General features: G+C 43.5%; 1 protein-coding gene across 4 annotated transcripts in view; it reads left to right on the top strand.

The window, feature by feature from the left end:
- The first annotated feature begins 795 nt into the window (after window positions 1–795).
- The window catches only part of pora (P450 (cytochrome) oxidoreductase a), a 31,229-nt gene continuing 4,238 nt past the window's right edge, over window positions 796–27,786 (top strand). The window contains exons 1-15 of one of the 4 annotated variants that reach the window (XM_023819379.2): window positions 796–920; window positions 12,898–13,081; window positions 16,551–16,602; window positions 16,963–17,091; window positions 17,859–18,008; window positions 19,393–19,517; window positions 20,764–20,853; window positions 21,696–21,794; window positions 22,125–22,241; window positions 22,566–22,684; window positions 22,857–23,038; window positions 24,134–24,283; window positions 24,775–25,042; window positions 25,747–25,892; window positions 26,009–26,094. In XM_023819379.2, coding sequence (XP_023675147.2) covers window positions 12,912–13,081; window positions 16,551–16,602; window positions 16,963–17,091; window positions 17,859–18,008; window positions 19,393–19,517; window positions 20,764–20,853; window positions 21,696–21,794; window positions 22,125–22,241; window positions 22,566–22,684; window positions 22,857–23,038; window positions 24,134–24,283; window positions 24,775–25,042; window positions 25,747–25,892; window positions 26,009–26,094 — 1,883 coding nt within the window. In that variant the 5' untranslated portion in view covers window positions 796–920; window positions 12,898–12,911. Of the gene's footprint in view, window positions 921–4,875; window positions 4,947–9,641; window positions 9,679–12,897; window positions 13,082–15,004; window positions 15,373–16,550; window positions 16,603–16,962; window positions 17,092–17,858; window positions 18,009–19,392; window positions 19,518–20,763; window positions 20,854–21,695; window positions 21,795–22,124; window positions 22,242–22,565; window positions 22,685–22,856; window positions 23,039–24,133; window positions 24,284–24,774; window positions 25,043–25,746; window positions 25,893–26,008; window positions 26,095–27,786 lie in introns of those variants that run through there. The other 3 variants (XM_023819381.2, XM_023819382.2, XM_023819383.2) reach the window with 3 other exon arrangements.

Genomic DNA, 27,786 nt, shown 5'->3' with positions numbered 1-27,786 from the left:
GAGATGTCCTGAGCAGAGTGTTTGTGTGTGGGGGGCATCCTATATAGTGTGTCTGCCCATCTCAGGGTACATGAACACACACTCATACACGGTTATGTAGGACATGAGAACTACACAAAAACAGCAAAGGAAGGACTTGAACCACCAGCCCCGGGGGCTCAAAAGACAGTGCCAGCCACGCAGCCATCGTATTTAACATTAAACGGAACAAAGTTGGGTGGGATACTTTCACACTGGAGCGTAAAAAAGTCAGGAAAACATGATGCAGTTTTGAGCTCAGATAATTTTGTAACAAAAGACTTGTGACACCAACTCCTTTGAAACCAGAAGGAAGTGTTTCACTCTATTTAAAGGATACTTGTAATACTCTCTAACCAGGTATAAATCACGTCATATCAGAAAAATTAAGTAAAATACATGTGCATACAGTGGATCTTTTTGAAGCGTCTTATACTGTGTGTGTGCCTATATGTCTGTGTGCCTGTATTTATATATAGACACACACACACACCTACAGTATACACAAGATTGTGTGCTTTATGTGAATTTTATTTCAACTTACTTCAAATACCGCCGTAGAGCACGTCCACAATGTACCACCTATGATTTGACCGCTGCTCTTTAAATAAACTTGGCGTGTTAAAAAACGTCAGCGGTGCGAACAGAATGTCAGGGGAGGATTAGATCTTTTTAAATGTTCGTACTAGTGATGATAATTAATGGGAATTAATGATACGGTGTATTAGTAGTGTGTTGTGAAATGTTATACTGTTCGTCGACGCGGTTTTGCCCTTGTCCTGCACATCTTAACCCCCGCCACCACCACCCTTGTGGTCGCTTAGGACTCCTCCTGCACCTAGGCTCGAGACGTGGGTACTCGGGTATACACAGGGGTCCGGAGCAGCCTGCAGATAGTGCTGGTAAGTGTCTCTCTGCGCTGTTATTCCTCGTTTCTAAGTTTTTTATTTGTGTCCGGGAAATGCCCAAGGCACAGAGTTTACACGATGCTCCACGTCTCCCGCTGTGATTTGTCGCTTGTAAAAGACGGTAAGTTACTGAAAGCAAGTTACACAGTGAACTTGGGTTTATATGACCGGCTACCCTGACAACTTGTTCATTAACTCTCTGGGGTTGGTTATTTGTGCGGAGATGTTTAGAGCATTTCATACGCCTTTTAAGTACCACGAGCAAGTAGTATTGCTATTTATTAAGCTGCCCTATATGATTATTTTTATTAACTTGGTATAATTGATATTTCTAACTTTTGTAGTGACAACCTTTTTAAATTGTAGTTAAACGGCTTTCTGCATAATGACGGCTGTTGATTTGTATTTGGTATGTGCGAATGTCATTCACTCAATCAATGTATTTGTATATCGGTCATTGACAGCTAAAAGATTTGCTTCTAACTTCAATTCTTTTGTCTATGACGACACGGGACTGCCTGGCCAATCAGAGTTAAGCTTCTTTTTTCTGGGGTTACGGGAGGTTTTTTTTTTCTACGAGAAAATGATCTGTAAGCGTAACTCGAGGGTCCACTGTATTTGACTGGATGGTCAGGGGCTTACCCAACACGAAGCCCTGCCGTGGTTCACAGCCATTAATATATTGTGAACAAAAGCATTTAACATTATTTATTATCCGAAGACGGTTGTCTACTCAGACTTTCAGTGGTTGTGTAATTTTGTATAAGGTTGGCCTGCTGATATACTTTAATAGCATTCAAAAATCTACCAAAATACTGAATACAGGCGCCCATGGCATGAGATACACCAAACTCTTAGCAACAGGATTCAGGTAATCTTCAAAATAAAGGAAAACCCATCATTGTCATTTGACAGGATGTTTCTCCTCCAAGAGCCAGCAGAATAGCTTCAGTCTGCTTTGGCATGGCCTTTACATGTCAGGAAGAGGAGCGATACCAGCAGTTCTGATGTTTTGTGTTTGGTGATAGTGGGTGAGATTGGAAAGTGTCCTCCCTGACATGGATCACCTGGTCACCCTATGCCGGCATACTGATGTCAGTGGCTGCGATCATAAGGTCACCAACTCAGATCCTGGGGCCGGCAGACCCCAATGGCTTCTGGGTAGCTGGATTCAGGACGGCTCTGCACCGTGACCTGCAAACTTGCTCTCACTTGTGTATGTGTCTGTGTGCCTCATGGAGAGTGAGATGGAATAGGCAAAAAAAAGTCAATTTTGCCATGCTTCCTTTCATCCTGGAAGATTTTTCTCAGCAGGTTCAACATTCACCATAATATTTACATAGTCTCAGAGCTACAGTTCTAAATGTGGTGATGTAATGTCTAGCTTTCTAGCAGACCATGACAGGAAAATGAATCCTGCACCTTTCAGTGAAAGTACCAAGTATAAGAGCCTATTGACATCTCATGGTGTCATTACATATGTACTCATCTGCTTGTTGACAGCAGGCTTTGCAATATCTTGACTATGCAACTTTTTTCTGCTGCTCAATACATCTGTTCTTACACCAGTTGCAGATTTTTTTTTAAAATGAGTTTTGCATAAGGTACCTGCTTCCCATATACGTTATTGCAAATATTAAGCGTTTCCATTATTTTTCCATTGTTCTTAATTGACACATGTAGGTTAAGTGTTTAATTGATGTCGGGTCAAATTAATTTCTAGATAAGGAATATATAATGTACAAATGTAATTTATAAATCATTTCAAGCAAATTTAATTTCATATATCCATCCATATGAAAATAAATTAAGGCCTTTTTCTGTTAGTCTCATGGTTTGTCTCCTGTCTTATGAAGGAAATTTTATTATGTACATCCTCTGGCTTCTGGATTGGAAAGTCTTACATTAATGAGTGTTAAACCAAGTCAGGAGGTTCCTTAGCTGACGTAAGTCTGCTGCGACGATGATGTAATCCTTTGAATTCACAGCCTTCAGCTTTGAATGGCTCCTTGATCTGGGATCACACAAGCAGTAATGCCTGCATTCTCTTGGCACCTTGTGTTCTTTGAACGGTCCAACGAAGTGCGGTTAGGTGAATTGGTGTGAACACCAGTGCCACTGACAGTTAGCACCATTAGCGTGTCTAAATTGCTCATAGTGAGATTGTGCGTGTGACTGTGTGCTCTTTGATGGACAGGCGTCTTGTCGAGGGAACACCCACCCTCATGTCCTGCATACTGGCTTAGATTTTAGGCTTGTGGCAATCAGATAAGCATAAGCAGTTATGGCAAACGGCTTTTCCCCTGTAGCTCACACTGCCTGGGGGATCTTGCTGTAAGCAGTGTAATGTCGTGCAACTGATTTTGTAAACTGTGACGATCACAATGAATTCAGATTCCTGTGCAGGTTTTTTTTTGTAGCAGCCACTGTAAATTGTTCATTTTTGTTTGCTAAATTAATGTGAATAATGCTCATGTGTACGAGTAAGGGAAGAAGGGAGCAGGAGGGAGGGAGGGAGGGAGGGAGGGAGGGAGACAGACAGACAGACAGACAGACAGACAGACAGACAGACAGACAGACAGACAGACAGACAGACAGACAGACAGACAGACAGACAGACAGACAGACAGACAGACAGACAGACAGACAGACAGACAGACAGACAGACAGACAGACAGACAGACAGACAGACCGGTGCAGCAGCAGTAATGCAGAATCTGTACCGTTCTGTCGTGGTAAAGAAAGAGCTGAGCCAGAAGGTCCTGAGCTTTGGGTTGTAACTGAAAGAATGAGATCGCAGATACAAGCGGGAGAAATGAGCTTCCTCTGCAGGGTGTCTGGGCTCAGCCTTAGAGGCAGGGTGAGGAGCTCGGAAATTCGGGAGGGGCTCAAAGGAGAGTCGCTGCTCCTACGCATTGAAAGGAGCCAGCTGAGGTGGTTTGGACATCTATCCCTGGGGAGGTGCTTCTGGCATGTCCAACTGGGAGGAGACCCTGGGGCAGACCCAGGACATGCTGGAGAGATTATATCTCTCATCTGACCTGGGAACGCCTTGGTATCCCCCCAGAGGAGCTGGAGGAGGTGGCTGGGGAGAGGGAGGTCTGGGCATCCCTGCTTAGACTGCTGCCCCTGCAGCCGACCCCGGATAATCAGCAGAACATGGATGGATGGATGGAGGGATAGATGGTCAGATAGTGTTCGTAAGTCATATGTATGTAATATGTATTTTGAGGATAGATGTACACTCTCGAGTTCAGGGAAGGTATAATTATTTAAGCAGGAATACATTATTTCTGAAGGAGCATAATACAATACAATTGGTTTGCTTATTTTTCACTTTAATTTCCTGATAAAAATATCTACCAGTTTTCTTAGAAAAGCTGAAACTGTACCAAAATTAGTTCTTGTTTTATTTCTTGAGTGAAATCAGGTGGCTGTATGTTTTGGTTGTGCATATATTTTTACTATTTTGCTTGTGGCTCAGTGTGCCTGTAATCGGAAGGTCGCCGGTTCAAACCCAGCCTCAGCACGTCTGCGGGTCCTTGAGCAAGGCCCTTCAGCCCCAGCTCCCTGGGCGCCACTGCGGGTGGCTGCCCTTCACAGACAGCTTACTCTGCAAAGAGCAAGTTGAGGGAGGTGTGAAAAGAATTTCCCCACGGGGACAATAAAGGATCGATTTTTATTATTATCAAAGTGATCAGATAGTTTTGCCTGAACTTTGAAAAACACTTCCAAGTACTCAGCATTTTTTTTAGTCTTTGTGTAAGATTGAAACAAAAGATTTTATTCATGTTGGTCACGTTGGGAATGGTGTCCATTGATTGAGCAATTTCTTGGTAAATTATGCAACGTTGAATTACTGCTGCATCATGCTGTGCAAGATGACCATTCCCACTGTCATCTGACCTCAAGTATAAAACCTGGTAGTCAGTCTGATGAGCTTTAGGTGGCTGGGAGTGGCTAATCTGAATGAAGTCCTGCTTGGAGAATTTAAAACTAGAAATAGTTTGCGTGTTACGGGTGAGTTTTTCTGTCATATTTGTGATGGTTTTAATCCATTTTATGGATTGCAATCAATTTTTCTTGGAATCCTAAATATAGCCCTGTCATACGATTAAAGACCTTTGGCGATCGTACCTCAATAGAAAGAAGATCAGTGTTGTTATCTGAATATTGTCAATTTGTGACAAAAAATCTGTATTTGTAAAATACACTCTGGGTCTGCACTGTTCTATACTCTCAACTTCAGAAACAGTAAAGAATGTCCTATGTCTCTGAAATCTGTGAGAGCATACACTTAATCAGCTGGTTGGCATTCATTTTTGTCTGCTTCACATGAGCCATATGACGTAATGCCTTCCAATGGGCTCAGCATTCCAGCAAGGGTTGGGGAATTGCAGGCCGTTCAATACTTTGGGTCTTCTTGCGGTGGGATGTAACTCATCATTCCCTGACTTTATACTGGTGTAGGTGTTTCGTGATTTTTATCTGATGGCTTTTCAGTAAATTTTTCAGTAACTTTCTTTCAGTAATTTCCTGGTAAACTTCTGTGCAAGAAGTCTCCCTTTATACAACCCAGCAGCCTGTTGCAGTGTGTGGAATCTCTAGAGACACTTGAATTGTGCTCAGTCCAGACACTGTTGCCTTATTGTATGTGTGTATGTGTGTATATAAAGAACATTTAATCTATTTCTATTAAGCCAGAGGCCAGTCAGGAAATTAAAAGTAATTTCATAGCAATTTTATCAGTTTGTAATAATTTCTAACGTTTCTTCTGCGTAGAGGTAACGCCAAAACGTTATTTTCATAGTAATAAAGCTCTGCACAGCTGTTTTTCTGGGCTAACGGTCAAGACCTTGATTTTGCAGCGAGTTTTAAGCCATTATTTAGACTATTGTTCGGTTTATCAGACTATTAAGGAATCATGGAGGATGGAAGTTCTTACATCTGAAAGGGTTACATGAGAATCTTTTTAAAAATGAGTGCTGTGTTGTTTGGTTTAAAGACTGTGTGTTTTTTGAAAGAAGACCACCACCACCAACACATGGCACAGATGCCGGTCCTGAGAGTTGGAAAAGATTCATGATTTGCAGAATGCTGCATATCCCACTTAGTCAAGAAAATCCTGGAACCAATTAAACTTGTCGACACAAATATTTTTCGTTTTTTCTGAAAATGATCTTGAAAATTGATATCTCTACATGTTACATTCCATACAGTTTATTTTGGGTATAAAAATAGTCTGGTGTGAAAAACCTTTACTGAATACTTGTTGGATGGAATTCCTCATTTAATGGTAACATGAACATTCAACGGGGCTTTTAATGGGCTGTAAGGGATTTTATGTTTTTTTAGATTTTTTTTTTTTTTTTAGTCATCGGTTGACTACACAAATAGTGATTTGAGCCGTTGAGCTGCTGAAGCCAGTTTGAACTCCGATGGTGACAGATTCCCAGTGCCGTTAAAATTTATCTTAACTTTTTTGCATTCTTACATCTGTATGTATGATTTGTGTTAAATCATCTGGAACCACCTATGGAAAAAAATATGGGAAAAGTTAGGCGTCATTCAAAGTGATATAACTAAAAACACAAAGTGGGGGCAGTAGTAAAATGGAATGACTTGGGGGGGGGGCGTCATTCATAATTACATACTTTGCATAATTTCTTGAAAAATCATACAATAATCGGACCAGTTGAAAAGCCTAAGACAACTTCATACATCTTCATTGCTATCTGCCAGCAGCGAGTGCATGGAACTGATACTGGAATGATTCATCTGTTTGTTTTTTGTTTTTATTTATATGCTAAAGCAGCTTATTTTACAGTCTGCCTTCTTCCACAAACCTACACAGGAGTCAGCATCGGTGCAATCAGTAGTAAAGTTCTGCTGGTACAAATGTTGCAGTAAAATGACAAAGGTGTTTATCACCAGTACCCATTGTGTAGAAGAATAAGACTGGCAGCGATCACGTTACAGGGTAATAGTTTCCCTTACTGAAGAATGTCTTTGTGTTAAGGTCTACATTGTTATGCTATGCCAGTTAATAGGTTACTAGGAACAACCACCTGGATATGCCTCTGGTGGCTCTCCAGCCCCCCTGAATGCCCCAACCAAGCAAAATTCAAACGTCAGAAATATGCATAAGTAGCGCTGTGCTGGAATGGACCGGTGTCCTGTTTAACCTGCCCTTAGGACAGCCAGTGGTGGCCGGCAATGGCCTCGTGCATGTCCTGTTTAGCCTGCCCTTAGGACAGCCAGTGGTGGCCGGCAATGGCCTTGTGCATGTCCTGTTTAGCCTGCCCTTAGGACAGCCAGTGGTGGCCGGCAATGGCCTTGTGCATGTCCTGTTTAGCCTGCCCTTAGGACAGCCAGTGGTGGCCGGCAATGGCCTTGTGCATGTCCTGTTTAGTCTGCCCTTAGGACAGCCAGTGGTGGCCGGCAATGGCCTTGTGCATGTCCTGTTTAGTTTGCCCTTAGGACAGCCAGTGGTGGCCGGCAATGGCCTTGTGCATGTCCTGTTTAGCCTGCCCTTAGGACAGCCAGTGGTGGCCGGCAATGGCCTTGTGCATGTCCTGTTTAGTCTGCCCTTAGGACAGCCAGTGGTGGCCGGCAATGGCCTTGTGCATGTCCTGTTTAGCCTGCCCTTAGGACAGCCAGTGGTGGCCGGCAATGGCCTTGTGCATGTCCTGTTTAGTCTGCCCTTAGGACAGCCAGTGGTGGCCGGCAATGGCCTTGTGCATGTCCTGTTTAGTCTGCCCTTAGGACAGCCAGTGGTGGCCGGCAATGGCCTTGTGCATGTCCTGTTTAGTCTGCCCTTAGGACAGCCAGTGGTGGCCGGCAATGGCCTTGTGCATGTCCTGTTTAGTTTGCCCTTAGGACAGCCAGTGGTGGCCGGCAATGGCCTTGTGCATGTCCTGTTTAGCCTGCCCTTAGGACAGCCAGTGGTGGCCGGCAATGGCCTTGTGCATGTCCTGTTTAGTCTGCCCTTAGGACAGCCAGTGGTGGCCGGCAATGGCCTTGTGCATGTCCTGTTTAGTCTGCCCTTAGGACAGCCAGTGGTGGCCGGCAATGGCCTTGTGCATGTCCTGTTTAGTCTGCCCTTAGGACAGCCAGTGGTGGCCGGCAATGGCCTTGTGCATGTCCTGTTTAGTTTGCCCTTAGGACAGCCAGTGGTGGCCGGCAATGGCCTTGTGCATGTCCTGGCGTTAGTTGAGGCTGGAGGTCTTCCAGTCTATCCTTCCTGGGCCCAGATGGGACCCACATATACCAGGAGAGAAAAGTCTGGCCTAACTAACATAGGGAACATAAGGTCTGTCCAGCAGCTGCAGCAAACAAGTCCACACTGCTGGACAGTTGGCAATAGCACACATGCCCCAAGAACATCCCACACTGTGTAACCCGCAGTACAGACCTGGTAATCCATCATAGGCTAAGCAGCTTTGGGCCTGGGAGACCAACTAGGAAAGCCTAGCTACCGTGTGGTGAGTGCACTGGCGCAGATTCATCCAGGTGGGGGCTACACAGTGCTGGTGGTTGAAGTGGCCCCCTGCACAGTGCTTCTGTAAAGCACTTTCTGAAAGGTGCTATTTAACATGAATTATTTATGACATTAATTCATTCAAAAGTCTAAGCACAGGAAGTATCACGGAGGCCTACTTAAGTTGTTACGTTAAAACTCACCACTGTCAGAAATGAACGAATCAATGAACAATTTGGGACAAAATTTAGTTAAAGGAAAGAAATTCCCGGAAAAGAATCATGATTTCTAGCTGTAATGGACAGATGCAGGGCTGATCGACCCATTCAGGCGACAGGGACGGCCGCTTAGGGAAGGGGATGCTAATCTTTTATTGTCTGCGGACCAGTTTGCGTCATACAATGATTTCACTGGAAAAACTTGTCGACTGGAGGAGGGGACGGGGCTGGAGGGGAGGTCGTTTCTGCTACTAGTCAACTGTGCTAATCCAGGAAAAAATGTAGTCCGACATACAATATTTTCTTATTAATTTTCTTTGTGCTGGCACATGTACTGCGCACCAGGACTCACACTTAGGTCACTTGTTATGTCACAGTTGGTGTCTGTAATTTTGCAGCCTAACTTATTAGTTATCTGCCCCCCCCCCTTGTGTTTAAAATGAAGAATTGCATTTCATATTTCAGCGCTTGTCTGCACTTCCTTTCATCCCTGCGAGATCGATCGTAACAGTGTAGCTCTACATGAAAGAAGAATAAAATCATTACTGCGTCCAAATGTCTGTGAACATTTGCAAAACAGTGTTTTCGAAAAGGGTAAAGTTACAACTAGGAGATCAACAGATTAATGTCATATGGATGTCGGCTGGAGATAAAGGGCACAAATGGCGGAAGAAATGACTCCCCCTGAAATTAAACACAGAAAACATTATTTTCCACTATAACGACAGAAAATAAATGTAAACAAATGCAAAGTGCACATTAGGCTATAAATATAAGGATAAAATATAGCGATGATAAAATATGTATATGTAAAACAAAGGAAGAGTTTGAAGTGAACAAACCACAGGTTATGCAGAAGGACTTTTTGATGAATAAGGCTTGTCTTGTGTTTTTTTAATGCATCCCTGTAGGTTATTAATAATACCGTGTGAATTTGCAACAAAAACTGTGACCTGGCTGGAAAACTCGTGTCTTCATTTCCTTTAGCAAATATTGCACAAGACGAGGCATTAAAATCTGTTGGAAATTTGTGTTTGTCTCCGATAGAGATCTGGTACGTATATAACTTTATAATGCGTTTTGTTTGTCTTGTGAATTTCCCCATTGTGGGTTAATGTGTTTTTCTTTTGGCAAAATATCAATTTATTCTGTTAGCATAATTGATTTAACGTAATACAAAATGCCAATTGTATAGGGCTGGAGAAACACAATACTGTATAATAATACAAGGAGTTGTGGATTTGTGGTAACGATGTGCAATAGAGCAAATTGGGCCAAGGTGGTTGACTGTACAATGTATCTTTCAGTTTTAAAGGTTTTGAAAATGTGCTTTATGTTTGAGTCCACTGATATTTCTTTAGACAAAGGCTATGAAAACCTATTAAGAAAAGGTTCTGAATTAGCAGCTGGAAACCTTTTGTTTGTGTGTTTGGGCCTCATTTCACAGTATGAATATCTGGTAATGCTTTACATTAACTGCACCTTCATAATACTTTTATATTGCATTCATAAAACGTTCAGTGCACCTTCATAATGTATTCATTAAGTATTCATAAAACATTCATAAACATCATGTATGTATACCTTAACATCCTAACATCCCTTAACAGCAGTAATATACATTAATAACAAACATTATATCATAATAACAAACATTATAATTATATAATCATGTAATGTTTGTTATTAATGTATATTAAAGCTTTTAAGGGATGTTAGGATGTTATGGTGTACTTGCATGCTGTTTATGAATGTTCTATGAATGCATTATGAATGCATTATGAGGGTGCATGTGAATGTAAAGTGTTACCGAATATCTCAGCAGAAGCCATAATCTCCATCCCAGTGACTGGGGGCCTGTAACCCTAATGAGTCTCTGTGAGTCTTTGTGAGTCTTTTCTTTGCTTATTTGCTTGCTGGATGCTGATTGAGGTATTTAACTGATCCTTCAGAGCCTGATTTGTGGTTTTGATGGGAAAAATGGGCGGAGAATTGACATCATTGCGGCTTTTTATTTATACCCATTTCATTGGGGATTTTTGGTTGTCACAGTTCTGTTTGTTGCATAAATCCTGTGTGGTTTTCGTATCTGGGAGGTATTGTGACACTTCGGGAAGCACTGCTGCAACTCACTTTCAAGGTCGTGCGTGCGTGCGTGCGTGCGTGTGTGTGTGTGTGTGTGGGGGGCTGGTCTCCTCCCACAGTCCAAAAACATGCAGTAGTACTGATTGTTTTTTCAGAATTTCTTGTCGTGTTTGTAGGCAGGTATGTTCTGGCATCCTGTCCAGGGAACACCAACACTAGCTTTCCATCCCATTATACATGGTGTACAGAGTGGCGTTAATTTTTAACAAGAACATCCTTTAAATATTTTTTCTACGTATTTGGACAAATGTTAGATAACTTCAACAACACTGATAAAGAAATGTGGTAAAATAAAAAAAAGTTGCACTGTTAATTTACTTTGTTAATATACTTTAAAATAATCATTCTATTTTCTTGTGAGGAAAAAGTTAGTACACCTTCGTATTTAACCCTACAATAAACCTAAAAATTAGGCATCAAATTAGGTCCTAGTGATTAGGTCAGTGTTTCCCAGTCCGATGCTCGGGGACCAACAGACGGTCCATGTTTTTGCTCCCTGCTTGAGAGACCACATTTTTGCTCCCGTGTTTGGGGGGGGGCAGGGGTCCCTGAGCATCGGGTTGGGAAACACTGGCTTAGGCTATTGTCTTACAGCTTATATGGACAGCTGGTCTGGTTTGGCCATAGCCATTGAGGTACATGGTACCATCATGCCACTCTCAAAAGAGTTGGTTTTTATGAAGGTTTCAGACCTTCAGATCTTGACAAAATAAGTCATCCCACCAAATTCAGCTAGAGAGCAGAGGAAGTCAGGAAGAACCCCAGGGTCTCGTCAAGGGATCTGCGGTCGACTACATGTGAAAATGCAGATGTCAGATTTGGCCGTATGGGAGGGCGGCGAGGAAGAAGCCTCGTCTTTCAACAGAGAACGACAACACAAGGCTGAAGATTGCCATTAGACGCCAACATAAGTGACAACAGTTCTGGAACAGCATGCCCTGGACAGATGAGTCAAAGGTGGAGACGTTTGGGCGCAACTGTAGATGTTATGCTGGGTGGGAAAAAAATAACATTTGAGAATAAACCTTAGAGCAGCTGTGAAGCTTGGCGGTGGGAATTTTTTGGTTTGGAGCGGCTTTGCTGTCTCTGAGCCTGGCCAACATGTCTTCGTAATGTCTACAGCGAACACCACATCATACCAGCGAGGCCGTCTATCACAAAGCCGATCCTTAAGAGGGAATTTCAACATAACAATGGCGTTAAATATACAAGCAAATCTACAAAGGCTGAGAAGGAAAAAATGGAGGGTTATTTACAGAATGGGCAAGTCGAATTCCAGATCCCAATTCAAATAAAATGCTGTGGGAGGATTTGAACATGCACATGCACATGCACAAATTGTCCGCAGTGCATGCCTGTATGTGTGAGCATGTGCAGTGTAATGCCTGTATGTGTGAGCATGTGCAGTGTAATGCCTGTATGTGTGAGCATGTGCAGTGTAATGCCTGTATGTGTGAGCATGTGCAGTGTAATGCTTGTATGTGTGAGCATGTGCAGTGTAATGCCTGTATGTGTGAGCATGTGCAGTGTAATGCCTGTATGTGTGAGCATGTGCAGTGTAATGCCTGTATGTGTGAGCATGTGCAGTGTAATGCTTGTATGTGTGAGCATGTGCAGTGTAATGCCTGTATGTGTGGGCATGTGCAGTGTAATGGCTGTATGTGTGAGCATGTGCAGTGTAATGCCTGTATGTGTGAGCATGTGCAGTGTAATGCCTGTATGTGTGAGCATGTGCAGTGTAATTGGCTGAAGTCCTTTCCAAGGTGACCTCTGCCTTGTAAACCATATTTTCTGGCATTAGGTCCCCAGCTCTCTGCAACCCTACATTCGTCAATTGAAATGGATGGAAGTGCGACAGATGTGTCTTCCAGTGTTTCCCAACCCGATGCTCAGGGACCCCCCCGCAAATATGGAAGCAAAAATGTGGTCTGTCAAGCAGGGAGCAAAAACATGGACCGTCTGTTGGTCCCCGAGCATCGGACTGGGAAACACTGACCTAATCACTAGGACCTAATTTGATGCCTAATGTAGTCTCTTTGCATTAGGAAAACTTTGCGAAAAGGGGAACGACTTCAGCACAGAGTGTGTGTCCCTTCACATGACTCTCTGTGTCCTCCTGCATTGACAGCATCTAGTGACATCATGACAGATCCTGAAATGGACATTCCCTCCTTGGAGTCGGCGACAGAGGAAGACCCCCTCTTCAAGAACTTCTCCGTCTTCCTTCTGTCCCTCATCGTTGGTTTTCTTGTTTACTGGCTTGTCTTCCGCAAGAAGAAGGACGTAATGGTGATTAAGGATGTCCCCATACAGTGAGTGTTGCCATTGTCTATCAGCAATGTCATGAACCCATGAAATGTCATCACTTTCAGATTTTAGTATCTGTTCCTCGATCAGACTTTCAGCCACCCTACCATGCAAGTGTATCTTGACTTTAGTGCCACATTTCCTTTTATACATTTACTTTTCCTAAATATAGTTGGAAAAACATGTGTGTACTGCGCATGAGTGGCAGTCCTTATATTTTGATACATAGTGTCCCACACACATTGTACATTAATTGTATTTACTGCCCCCCATAACATTCGAGACACCTCACAGAAAAAACACAGGCCAAAAATATACTAATAGTACAAACAAAGGAATATATATCACATAAATGAAAAGGTAGTTTACATATATGTCGCCTTTTTGCGTTAGCCCAATGTATTTCCAATATATATTTTGAATGAATCTGGATTTATGTAAATAGAGAGCTGCCCATTCAGTTGTTCATTAACATTTTCTTATTGTAAAAAAAACCTTGTGTAACTGTTTGCAGCTGTTCTGGGTTCAGCTTGTAGTCTTTTAGAGGAATGAGAGTGTTTTGTTTGACTCTGTGGGGTATTTTCTGCTGCATATGAAGCAGCTGAAACATGCATGTGAATTCAGAACATTATGGGTGGTGTGTGTGATACCTTTTGAGGGGCGAGGTTTATTTGGGGGGGGGATATACAGATGGCTGGTGATGGTGAAGGGGCTCTTGTCGGGGGGAAGCAGCTCTTCAAAACAGGCTCAGATCCTTAGACATGGATGGGGTCAGTCAGGAGGCAGCTGGTTCTTCAGCATGGGTGTCCTCTAAATAGACTATTCACACACGGAGACACCATGAACAGTGGATTTGCACTTTCCTGCCTACCTTCTCCCCAGTACGGGGTGGGTGGGGTTTGAGGAGAAGACAGTCTAACCCCCTGTTTTGCAGCAGCTACCAGCCATGTTCTGTTGCCATTCCTTGTGGCCAACAGCGAGGAAATCCATTACCATTGGCCTGCATGGTGCTGATCGCCCCCTGCTGGTGAATGGTGGATCCTTGCATCACATATATAAACAATGTGGAATAAAAACAAGTTTATTTATTTTAGCCACTTCCATTAAGAAATTTACTATAGAAATTAAACAAGAATAAAAGAACAGGTTTTATATGAGTACCATCTGACAGGAAGATGGGAGGAAGCAAGAATGACCATCTAGAGGTACCTGAAGACCTTATGAAGCTTATGAATAGTATATAGTTCGATATATATTACAGGTGAACATCAGATCATATGTTTCATAAGAGAAGCTGAAGATGCCAGACATTATTGGAAAGATCAGGACTGCTACTTAATGTGTGGTGATGTCTCAGTGAGCTTTCAGTCGCCCATTGTGTCCAAAGCGATGAATATGTCACTGTTCTTTGATCTGTGAGGGGAAGTGGCCTAAGAAGCAGGTGAGACATCGGGATAGCTGAAGCACAGCTCTGTCTAACCATCTCCTCCTCGGTTTATCGGGATTTTTGAAGGCGCCGTGCTGTTTTGCAAATGATAACCTTAATGTGACAGATCAGGTTACCATAGTGATACCCTCTCTGTGCTCAGGGGCTGCATGGTTTGTGTCAAAAACAAAGAAAACATTGTAGCTATTATAAATGGTTGCCAGGGTAACTGGATTGCAGTGTACACTTTTTTTCTCTCCTTTATTCCCTGCAGGCTGGAAAGGAAAATGGGAGGGGAGGAAATGCCGGATGCACTACAGTGTGTGTGCATTTATATTTGTAAGCATTTACACGTGGGAGACTGGTGTGTCTGTGCACGCATACTTGTGCGCATGAGTGTGGCAGCTGCAGGGCCTTATGGGAGATTTCGGAGGCTTGTTTATTTCCCATCACTTCGCCTGTCCCTTTCCAGATGTTGGGCTTGCTCCTGAGTGGTGCGTATGACGCAGGAGGAGGAGGCCGGAACGCCAGCCCGCGGGACACGGAATTAACGCAATAACTGACCTCGCTCTGCTGCTGAGCGACTGGCAGGAGAGCAGTGGGGGGTCTGGTTAAGCAGGAGACCTCTTTGCAAGCTATGGAGTATGAAGAATCCAAGTCGGCGCCTCATTATTTTTCTAAACTTTTTTTTTGTTTGTTTTGTTTTGTTTTGTTTTGCTGATTCCTCTTTTTGATTATTACTCCATGTTTTGACTTCATCGGTCAGGGAGATCAGATTGTCTCTTCCCTTTCTTGGAATATATGGCCTGAATGCTTGAACATGGGATGTACGTACTCTGTGTCCAGGGAAAGGCAGGCTCTTGCAAACAGGTCAGTCAGTCCTGACTGGGTGATTTGCTCAGGACTTCTGGGTAGCATAAATTTATAAGCGGATTAATTTTTAACTATCTGAATTATTATGTGATAAAATGGGTTCTGTAAGACTTTCCATTTCAGGGGAACACAGAATGGTGTCTGGTTTGCACGTAAGCACATTTTATTAAAGATTTGACGTGTTTGTTGTGGGAATTTCAGAGTTGTGGTTGTTGTTAGTAGAATGTGTTGGTTTCTGAACTTTTCAAGACCGGACACTTTGTTGGTAAAGAAAAGAGGTTTTACTCTACCAACACTCTCAGTAACATGCCGAACTGCAGATTGGAGAGTCTTGAAGTGAACAAACATAGAGATCGCTAATACTAGGCCTATATTGTCTGGAAAAATATGTCAAATATGTCAAATATTTGATATCTGAAGCTTGTGATTTAAGTCGACTAAATGAAATAACTTTGATTTTTTGAAATTTTGTGTCATAAACTACAGACGGTACCTAAAAGAATGTCATATTTAAAATTTGCTGGATTTTTGGAAATATAACCAGACTTGTGCAGTCAGTGATGCAAAATGCTGCTATTTCAGTCTTTCTGCGGATTGTTGTGTATGAGATCATCACCCAGAGCTTAAGAAGCTGGCTGTTCCAACAGTCTGTGCTAACAGGCCTTTTTTGGAAACTCCATCACCTTGTGCAGCACTATTATGTAAAATCCTCATCTTATATCATGTTTCGAGAATGAAGGTGCCTCCCTGTTGAGATACAAGAATAAAGGAAAGTAACTCTTTGAACATGCTGTAACTTAGGGTAACAGATCAGGTTAACGTACAGTTCCCTCCGTCTATTCATGGGTGAGGGTCCTGCTCCTTGTCTCCCAAACAGTGCGTGTGTCTGTGTCTGTCCATCCATTACATGGTGGGAACTAAATGTCGCCACAATGAGATAAAAACCTGTTATTTTTTCCTCTTGGGGACATATTTTCAGTCCCCATAAAAGGAAACAATTTTATAAAAATCTGTCAAACAACTAAAAATGCCGGAAGTCTTGTATTTTCATTGGTTACCTGTGGTTAAGCTTAGAGCTGGGTAGGGGTTAAAAGTTCAGTGGTAAGAGCGCAGATGAGCTGAAGTTCATGATCCCCAAAGAAAAATAGGTGAATGTTTTTTTTTTCTCTTTGTAGGCCACCTACCTCTGTACGTGAAACAAGTTTTATTGAGAAAATGAAAAGAACCGTGAGTAATCTTTCTCTTTCCTGATAACATTATTTAAAAGTAATTTTCTTGTTGCAGAATAGAAGTATTCTAGGCACCGCATCTGTTTTGCAAGTGATGTTTATCTGCTGCATGTTTACACTGTTTAAAATGTAGGATGTTACAAATGTCCTTTATTCAACGATGCAGTTTCGATTTTTCACGCGTTTGTTTGCTCGCCAAAATCTTTTCATACATATTTTTTTGTTCCCCAGATAAGCTAGCCTAACGAAGTGGCGTAATTTACATGTACATGTGAACAGAGAAGCCATAGTGGACATTTTTGTTCACTGCTGTGATGCATTTGATCATTTGAAGTCCAGACGGTTCTTGTTTCTGCAGAACAAAAGCATTGTGGTCTTCTACGGATCCCAAACGGGCACGGCGGAGGAGTTCGCCAACCGCCTCTCCAAGGATGCCCAGCGTTACGGCATGAAAGGAATGGCAGCCGACCCTGAGGAATACGATATGGTAATTTAGCCAGTCTTTATTCCCCGAATACAGCTGCTCCCCAGCTGAATAATTTCCTTACGTCAGATTTGCAAACCCTGTGACTGTATCATGAAGCAGGACTTCTTGCTTAGCCGTATACCTTGTCAGACTTAAGGTAGCCCGGTTTAAATGCACTTGATCTTCATTCACTAAAATTTAGCCCAAACTACCTTGAATCTGACAAGTTATCCAGCTAAGCAAGAAATCTATCAGGAATTGCCAGAAGTGACAAAAATAAGAGCCTCACCAACAGGCTGAGGAGTTTAAAACCCTGTGTTGATTTCTGAAGGTTGATGACCCGTTCCTGCTCTAGTATAGATATATAGATTAGATAGATTCCTTTAATTGTCATTGTAGAAATATACAATGAAATTGTATTGCACCCACATAAAGAAAATACGGTTCCTATCTTAAAGTAATAAATAAATAAATAAGCCTAAATTAAGTAATTAATAGAAATTAATCACACACAGTAATTTTGAAGTACCAGTCATGTACTGTTAAAACAAAGTAGTAACTGGCATAAAATAAGGATACATGTCATTCCACAGTCAATGTTCTAGCGACTTCATAGCATCTTTCAGGGTGGTGATGACCTTGGGATCTGAACAATAAGCCCATTGGGAATCTTTAATTAGTCTCAGTCTTGATTGCTAAATGATTTTAATTGATTGACAAGCAGTTAATAATGGCATACTTCATAATTTTTAATAACATTGTGTGAATAAGATGCGTTCCGTCCTCAGTCTGAGCTGTCCCGCCTGACGGAGATAGAGGATTCTCTTGTCATCTTTTGCATGGCCACTTACGGCGAAGGGGAGCCCACAGATAACGCCCAAGACTTCTCCGTTTGGCTTCAGGAGACCAGTGTCAGTCTTGAAGGTGTGAACTTTGCCGTAAGTGGACTTCATCTTTCCCTACGCATCCCCTTCCTTGCAGACCTAGAATTTGGTTGCCGGAGAAACGGCAGCATCTGCTCAGCAAGTATGCGTCTCCACGTCCAGAGGCACATCATATGATGAGCAGATTGGGGAGAGGCACCTTGGCGGTTAATCTTTAGGGCCCTTGGAGGTCAACCTTGTCCAGCTTCTTCAGGTTTAGTAAAACAGAGGCAGGGCCATCACAAGCCAGAGGTGGTCTAACTGACTGCATTATTGCTCAGGCTGTAGAACATGCCACCCCACCACATCAAACCTGAACGGAGCAGAGTCCTGCGGGCACTAGGGGCCCATGGAGCTCAGCATGTGGCGTCAGTTGGGCTTGGGGGCGGAGCTTCCAAGAACTCGCCTCTGCTTGCTCTCCCAGCATCTTTACTGCGACACAGGGATGGTAATGAGTTCCTTTGATATCCATACATGAAAGCATGGGCTGCCTGCGTCACGTCCCTCTGTGCTTCCCCTGAGTCTCAGCCGTCGTCTCTTCTTATTTCGCTGATGTGTTTACAGGATCAGAGCTGGTCTTTCATTAGCTTAACTTTTGCAAAAAAATATATATTTCATGTTGCATTTGGATGGTTACAACAGCCCCTTGTACCCATGTCTTTACTGCCGTACAGAACTGCTTTGCGCTGATTTTATTTAGTTACCAGCTTGCGATGCAAGCGCCCATTTAGAGTCAGCTGGGATGGTGAAAAGCAGACACCCACACGTGTGCTGACGTCTCAAAGCCCCAGCTGTCCGCTTCGAGGAAGAGCAGAAACACAACGTCCTCTACGGAGGACAAAAATGAATCGCTGGATCTCAGGAGGATTTACAGAGCACTCATGTCATTTGCATGGTTACGCATTATTTATCATATGATTTTTTTAAATGAAAATAGCAAAGTATAGCGATAATTATGAGCTACATGCATACAGGCACTTAAGACCCAACTACACAGAATTTTCCATAATAATAAACATTAGAGAACACCATGGTACCATCTGTACTCATTTCATGTTGCATGTTGTAACCGACACACTTTCCCCTCTAACAAGGCTTTGAAATGGTTCCTGTGACTGTACTTGAGCTCGTCTTACTTCTGTTCTTTTTGGGTGTTTTTGTATTTGTGCCTGTGTTAGCTTAGCAGGGAATGTAACTTCTGACTGGAAGCAATTAACTTTGGGTGCTTTGAAATTCCGCTCCATGCTAATGATAAAACAGAAACTCGTTTACAGTGAATAACAATGGGAATTGTTCCGTTTGAGATCCTTTGTACGGCCATTCTGTCCTGTAGTTTGATGCTGACTCATCATAATCACTGAAATGTGTCTTTTTTTGTTGGGGGGGGGGCTCTCTGAAGGTGTTTGCCCTGGGGAATAAAACGTACGAACACTACAACGCCATGGGGAAGTTCGTGGACAGACGACTGGCTGAACTAGGAGGCCGTAGGATCTTTGACCTGGGCTTGGGAGACGACGACGCCAAGTGAGTGTGGGAGCGTGGGGGGGTCAGGATAAAGCAGCGCGACGTGAACCAGCGCCCCCTGCTGGTCCAGGTGCTGTGTGGCACAAATGTTGGCCAACTGGGTGTGCAATTATAACCCATTCTGTTGCTCACTGGGACACTACTCTCTGTACGGCTTCTTTTTATATAAAAATGTGTAGCCTACTATAAATGATAACGATGATAGCTTCAAAGATAGGCGCGCTCAAACTCCAAAATATCTAAAAAAATTACTTAGGGTGCGAGTTAACGACATCAAAATACAAAAAAGGAACCGCACTCACAAAGAGAACTAAAAATAAGAATTAATGAACATAAAAGTAATATAAGAAATCATGATGTCAAGTCTTCTGTAGCAAGGCATTTCAATGCCTCTGGACATGAAGTGTGTACTTTGAAATTCCAAGCGATTGAGTTGGTTAAACATCTTAGGCGTGGTGGAGACAGGGAGCATCATCTCCTCCAGCGAGAGGCTTTCTGGATCCACCAACTTCAAACCGGACATCCTAATGGCCTTAATGAAGAGCTAGTTTTAAATTGCTTTTTGTGAATCATTGTCTATCAAGGTCTGTTTTGTCTATTTGAGGGTTTTGGGGTATGTATGGGATTGTTGTATTATGATATTGGTATCTATTTGTTATATATTATGTGTGCATATATAGTTTGTATTTTTTCTTTGGAGATCTGGTGCGTAATTGTGTGTCTGTGTGTCAAGGTGTGCATTCTTGGGGGTTGGCAATTATGACGTCACACTATCACCTGTTTCTTGTTGCCTGGACAAAACCAGTGTGGTTTGGTGTTTTTAACACATTGATAACGGCTTGACGCCGAAACGCGTCTGTGTAGCATGGTGCAATAAACTTTTTTCCTAAATAGTATGAGAAGTATATTGTGAGTGCGGTTCCTTTTTTGCATAACGATGATAGCTTGTCAGTGGCCTCTCAGGCAACATTTCCATCTGTCAATAGAAATATCGCCTGTGAATGCCTGTTGTGACCCATCCCTATAACAGACACTTTTGTGACCTTTCCTGCACACCATTCGCTCCTGCCAGGTGTGTGACACCATGTGCAGAAAAATGTGTGCAAACCATTTCACTGAGAGTGAGTTTTATATTTGCCGAAACGTATTGTACGCCTCTGTTTAGTAGTGTTTTTTAATGTCTTTGGGTTATTTGGCTTGATACCTTGAGGGTTGCTTCTGATGTCTCCCGCTGTCACCCTGTCAGCTTGGAAGAGGACTTTGTCTCATGGCGGGAGCAGTTCTGGCCCGCAGTGTGCGAGCACTTTGGTGTGGAGGCCACAGGAGAGGACTGCAGGTGGGTGGTGCCTAACCTTAAGCCCCCTCCTGGCCTGACCCCACCAGTCATGATTTATTAGGCAGAGTTTAAGCTTAGTGTGGAATAACATGAGTTCTGGGCTTCGGTGATAATCCTCCAGGCCGTCATTAACTCGCATCCTGATTTTGAGGAGTTTGATGTGTCCCTGGGTCAACAAGGGAGGGGCTTCTGTTTCACCTCTTTAACCAGTCACAATCATCATCCTTTGACATCGCTACATTAAAGTATGACATCACCACATTAAAATATGACATCACCACATTAATTAAACTATGACATCACCACATTAATTAAAACCAGTGTTCTCCAGTGTAAGCGGCCAGGTGCACAGATTTCTAAAGTACCTGTTATATTGTGTATGCCTTTTGTTAAGGGTCATGTCATAGATAAACAGACAATACAGGAATATGCTTACCTGCAAAGGCTGTATGGAGCAATGCAGGGGTGTGTCTTTATTTTATGATGATAATAGTAATAATAATAAACAACAAAAATAATATTAATAATAATAATGAGGCTTGAACCAACAACCTTCCGATCATAAGCACAGAGGCTTAACCTGCTGAGCCACACAACACTGCTGGCTAAATGCCTGGAAGCCTTCAGTTTGAAAATGAGAAAAAAAAATGGACAACTATTGTGATATCATACCCCCCCTTGTTGACCCAGGGACACATTGAACTCGACAAAATCAGGCCGTCCATTGTTACCACTGACTGATCAAGGCTGGAGGTCTAAGTTCACTTCAGTTAGACTTCATTAATATCGCTAGATGCCTAAGTGGTGTGTGAGGTGCTTCATCAGCTGTCCTGCTGTTGCAGCATCCGTCAGTACAAGCTGGTGGTGCACAGCGATGTGAACATGAGTGAGGTGTACATGGGAGAGCTGTACCGCCTGAAGAGCTTCAAGAACCAGAAACCGTGAGTCCCAGGACCTCAGGGCCAGATCCTTTGACAATGTTTGAGAGCAAAATAAGGAAGCAGACTTTCCACTGAACATAATCTTTTCTTTGGTTATTAAGAGTTTTTGAAGTTGTTGAGTTATTATGGACTTTTTTCTTGTTACTGATATTCTTTGATTATGTGATGTAAGTCCATGGGCCATTTATCCTGCTATGAAAAGAATATCATTATGTAATGTTGGATATAATTGGAGGGTGAATGCAGGGTGAATGTTCCAACCTAACGTTTGTGCTTGATGAGAATATAACTTTTATTGTGCTGGCTTCTTCTACCTTGTTTCAAAATCAGGCCTTTTGATTCGAAGAATCCCTTCCTGGCTCCCGTCACCATGAACCGCAAGCTGAACAAAGGAGGCACTCGGCACCTTATGCACCTAGAACTTGACATCTCCGACTCCAAGATCAGGTACTGCACTCAGGAACTGGGACCATGCTGGGATCACCCTGGGATCATGCTGGGATCATACAGGGATCATACTGGGATCACTTTGTGATCAAGCTTGGATCACCCTGGGATAATACAGGGATCACCTTGTGATCAAGCTTGGATCACCCAGGGATCATACTGGGATCATACTGGGATCACTCTCTTCTGTCTTGTCTCTGATTCTTGTTGATACAAAAGTAGCATCCAGTCAGCGACTCTCTTTAGTATCCTGTTTATGTCCAAATGCACATTAAATCTTGAAGAAGATACTGAAATAACTAATTTATCTGTCCATTTCTTCAGATATGAATCGGGAGATCACGTCGCAGTTTACCCAATTAATGAAGCGTCAATAGTGAATAAGATTGGAGAGATCCTTGGCGTTGACCTTGACACAGTAATCTCTCTCAACAACCTTGATGGTAGGTCATGATTAATGTCCTTTTTCCTTGTGTTGGTGATGCCACAAAGACCCAAGGTCCTCTGGTTGACATTAGTTGTGTCACCAGCCAGAGTAAATAGCTCAAGGAATCTGATAGCATTGGAAAGTTTGTCTTGGTGCCATTCAGATGTGGTTTGTGGTCCCATTTACAGAGGAGTCCAATAAGAAGCACCCGTTCCCCTGCCCCACCACGTACCGCACAGCCCTGACACACTACCTGGACATCACCAACCCCCCTCGCACCAACGTCCTTTATGAACTGGCACAATATGCCACTGACCCTAAAGACCAGGAGAAGATGCGTAAAATGGCCTCCTCATCCTCGGAGGGCAAGGTCGGTGACACCTCAGCCACTCATTAAAGTGACTAAGCACACATTTGTCATTTTGATCAACTGTCTTGCCTGTGCTGTGTACATTTTAGGTAAATTCTGGAATACTGAATATTCATTAGGGATTTTTTTTCATTGGCTTGGAATGATGTGGCTTTTTTGGTTAAGGTTTAGAATAGTACAGAACAGAACAGATCATCCTTCATTAATCCCTGTGGGGAAATTCTCTTTTTTGCTCTTGCTCTCCATACTGGACATTAAGGGCCTTGTTCCAGGGCCCATGGGCATGTGACTAGGCTGAGCTCGAACAGGGGACCTCCCAATCGTAGGCATAGAGGCTTAGCCTGCTAAACCACATACTGCTCCCTAGGGCTGACATCGATATTATATCACGCATGCACAAGAATCACCGCCAGGTCAGATGACAGACGAAGCATTTGGCCGGACGCCAGCTTTTCGGTGCTATACAGACATTAATTTACGCCCATAATTTGGTAAGAGGATTAGTAGTATGACTTAAATATTAATGAGATGCGTTTTGTGACACCCAAAAGTTAGTAATCTGTATAAACTTTATGTTTCTTAAATTCGATTAGCGGAGCACCCCACATAATACTGTTTTGCTATACTACGGTTTGGTATACTACGGTTTGGTATACTACGGTTTGGTATACCTCAGTTCAATATGCACTGAAGTCGCGGTGAAGAAGAGCAGTCACGACATCTTTTAAAAGAGGTATTGTGGATAAACAAGGTAAAAAGACAGTACCTTTTGCAGTTCAAAATCTGACACATTTATTAAACATAAGGATATGCCGTATTTATACTAATGATGACTTTTGGACGTCATACAAAGTCTCATTGATATTTTAGCCATACTATTAAACTGCTTAAATTGTTGGCGTATGGCCAGATGTTGCGCCTGTCATCTGAAGCCCTAGTGATTATTGCGCATGCGCGATATAATATCGATATATCGCCCAGTCCTACTGCCCCCCTTGCCAGCATGAGTACTCGCAGCGTGCAGTAAAAGCAAACTACCACAAGGGGAGCTATGTACCTACTCCAGTTCTCCATGTCTGCGTCTGCTCCCACCAGGCGCTCTATCAGGCCTGGGTGCTGGAATCCCAAAGGAACGTCCTGGCCGTCCTGGAGGACATGCCGTCGGTGCGGCCGCCCGCCGACCACCTGTGTGAGCTGCTGCCGCGCCTGCAGGCCCGCTACTACTCCATCGCCTCCTCCGCCATGGTGAGCACAGCGCCCCGCCCATCTCCATCTGCCAGCGCTCTGACCTCTCCTACTTCTACCCTGTTGACGGTATTAATAAGCATGTCACTCCTCTGTGGGTACGGCATCAGAATTCGACTCATTTTATCTAATAGTGGCTTCTCACAAAAAGTTGGAGGAGCATAATTCTTAAGACTTGACTTCCAAAAACGTTCTAAATGGGAAATTCCTTGTATGGGTGGCTGTATGCAAGCCATAGTCTTCGTAGGTCTATGTCTTGTAGGTCTATGTCTTTATTGCATTTATTTCTAATCAACATCATTAGAATTATGGTCCCTATTGATATGGTGCCACCGCCTCCTGCTGGATGCTTGATTATATAAGATGGAAATTGTGATAAAGGTTGTTTCACATTGTGACTTAAGAGAGTAAGAGAGTGGAGAATATAAATGGAGAATGAGGTGAAGGCCATTTGACGTAAGCACTGGGCTTCTCGCCATTGTCCTGGTTAGATGCTTCCCAACAGTGTTCACATCTGCGCCGTGGTGGTGGAGTACAAGACCAAGACGGGTCGGATCAACAGGGGAGTCGCCACCAACTGGCTGAAGAACAAAGTGGTGATGGACAACGGGCACAAGTCCACCGTGCCCATGTATGTGCGGAAGTCGCAGTTCCGGCTGCCCTTCAAAGCCAGCAGCCCGGTGGTGATGATCGGCCCGGGCACTGGCATCGCCCCCTTCATCGGCTTTATCCAGGAGCGGGCGTGGCTCAAGCAGCAAGGTGACCGATGCGGGGTACAGCGGGGTACAGCGGGGTACATGCGGACCTCGGCGTCCAGGAATGCCACGCTGTCACCTGGAAATGAAATCGCTCTGGTGACGACGTCCATAAATGATGGCAGATGTGGTTATATTTTACTGCTGACCCCATGTTGGCCAGTCCGCCTACTGGCCTTCGGGTGGCAGCTGGGCTACTAACACACCTGATTAATAACCTGGACCTCCTGGCCCCCCATGATAAATTTTGCCAGGGAGGGTTTCGTGGCCCACAAACCCATCGGCCCACTGGGAAAATGCCCAGTATACCAGTATGCCAGATGGCCAGTGTAGCCCTGCCCTGGTATGATATTATATATATTAATATTTATTATAGATCACAGAATCACATTTAGACAATCAACTATGTATAAATGATCTACAGCAGTAATACTTCTTTGTAGTTTTACCATCCCATTTTCTTACCCAGTTAAAATTTAGAATTTCATAAATTGGAATCTTGACTCACAAACCAGCTACACATCCTTACATTAGTTACTTGTAATTTGACAAATATGTCGTGTTTCAAAATGTTTAGTGCTGAGTCAGTACTTTTCTGTTTGTCATAAATTGATTTTTTATAGGTGTGTGCTCATTACCAATGGGCCTCTGGTTAACGCGCCACTTTCAAAGTACCTGTGTAGTAGCTAATTCTGCTTTTTCTTGCAGGGAGGGAAGTTGGCGAGACGGTGCTGTACTACGGCTGCCATCACAGGAGCGAGGACTTCCTGTACCAGGAGGAGCTGGAGGGCTATGAGCGGAGCGGGGTGCTGACCCAGCTCAACGTGGCCTTCTCCCGAGACCAGGAGCGCAAGGTGATCAGCCGTCGGGTGTTTCATGTGAAGTTGGGGGGGATTTGAACGGTGCTGCCCACTGTGCTGATGTTCTCCCCATAAAATGTAATGAATTCATTTCCTTTTTGACCCTCAAGGTATATGTGCAACACCTCATGAAGAGAAACAAGGAGCACCTGTGGAAGCTGATTAATGCTGACGGGGCACACGTCTACGTCTGTGGGTGAGTGTCGGCTCAAAGCAGCTCAGGTCTGCTCACAGGGAGCTCTGTCATAATGGGGGATGAGGAGGAACTCAAGTCCTGATTCTGGAAACATGGGGTAGGATTGTTGCCTGTAGAGCAGTATTTCTCAACCTGCACCTCAGACGGTCCACGTTTTTGCTCCCTCCCCGGCCATCCGCATTTTTGCTCCCTCAAAACATGGACTGTCTGGGTTCTCAGAGGACTGCTTTGAGAAACGCTGCTGATGAGCACAGTAGAGGCAGACTTGACCAACAAGGCGTATAGTGACTGAAGTGACGGTGTCTAACCACTTTCAGGTGCTTCCAGCTTTAGAGCCGGAAGAGACTGGGGAGGCAGGTGGGCCCTTGGGCACCAAGGAGCCTCTTACCTCCAGGAGGAGGGAGGTTGTGGTAGTAGGGGATTCAATTATTAGAGGTGTAGATAGTTATGTGTGCACCCTTGATAGAGGGTCCTGTACGGTGTCTTGCCTGCCTGGTGCCCAGGTAGGGGACCTTCCAGATCGAGTGGACAGGCTTTTGGCCCCAGCTGGGGTGGATCCAGTGGTCGTCATGCATGTTGGCACCAATGACATAGGCAAGGGCAGAAGGGCTGTTCTGCAGGATAAATTTATAGAAGTCGCAGATAAGCTTAGAAGCAGAACATCCACGGTGGTATTCTCTGGAATACTTCCTGTGCCACGTGCGAGTCAGGCTAAGTTAGCCGAGATAAGGAGGCTAAAATGGTGGTGTAGGAAAGAGGGGTTTAGGTTTATGGGGCACTGGAAGACCTTCTGGAACAGGCGGGACCTGTTCAAGCCGAATGGGTTGCATCTGAACCATAGGGGAACCAGTGTATTGGGGAGGTGTATGTGTAGAGTAGTTGAGGAATGTTTGAACTAGGGACTGGGGGGTGGCAGGGAGGTTAGTTAAGGATTTAGGTGGGGAGAGACGGAAAGCCCCAATTAATATTAAAAGTGGGCACTGTAAAAGGCCTACCCTTTGTGGTCTGTATTTAATCTAGGAGTATTAGAAACAAACTTCATGATTTAGAGGCTTTCATTTCATCAGACACTTATGACATTATAGGAATAACTGAAACATGGATGAGTGACAATGATGGTGCAGAATATAATATGGATGGTTATACGTTGTTCCATAGAGACCGGATAGGCAATAAGAAAACTTGCAGGCAAGGGAGCTCACTGATAAAAATAAAAGTACAGAAGCTGTATGGATAAAACTAGATGCTAAAAACTCAAATGGCTTAATTGTCGGGGTTTGTTATAGGGCACCTAATGTAGCTGCAGAGGAAAGCAGAATGTTATATGACGATATCAGGATTATGAGTAATACAAATGATGTGGTGGTTATGGGTGATTTTAATTTACCTGGGATACAGTGGGACACAGTCTCTGGCTCTTCTGTAAATGAATTTGAGATGGTTTTACTCAGTTTGTTAAGGAGAAGCCCTTCTTGATCTTGTTTTCTCTAATAACCAGGATAGGATTGGAAAATTAGAGGTTTTAGAACCATTGGACGGTAGTGATCATAACATGGTTAAATTCGAGGTTCATTTTAGTGTCCGAAGAGCAAAGCTCAAAACAAAAGTATACGATGTTAGGAAGACTAACTTTAATGATATAAGACTGAAGCTAGAAACTGTAAACTGGATGGAGTAAAATAGCAAAACAGT

Source organism: Paramormyrops kingsleyae, chromosome 18, assembly GCF_048594095.1.
Source record: "Paramormyrops kingsleyae isolate MSU_618 chromosome 18, PKINGS_0.4, whole genome shotgun sequence".
In the NCBI taxonomy this organism is placed as follows: Eukaryota; Metazoa; Chordata; class Actinopteri; order Osteoglossiformes; family Mormyridae; genus Paramormyrops; species Paramormyrops kingsleyae.
Note: the sequence above shows the minus strand (reverse complement) of the source record. Positions and strands in the feature narration are given on the sequence as shown.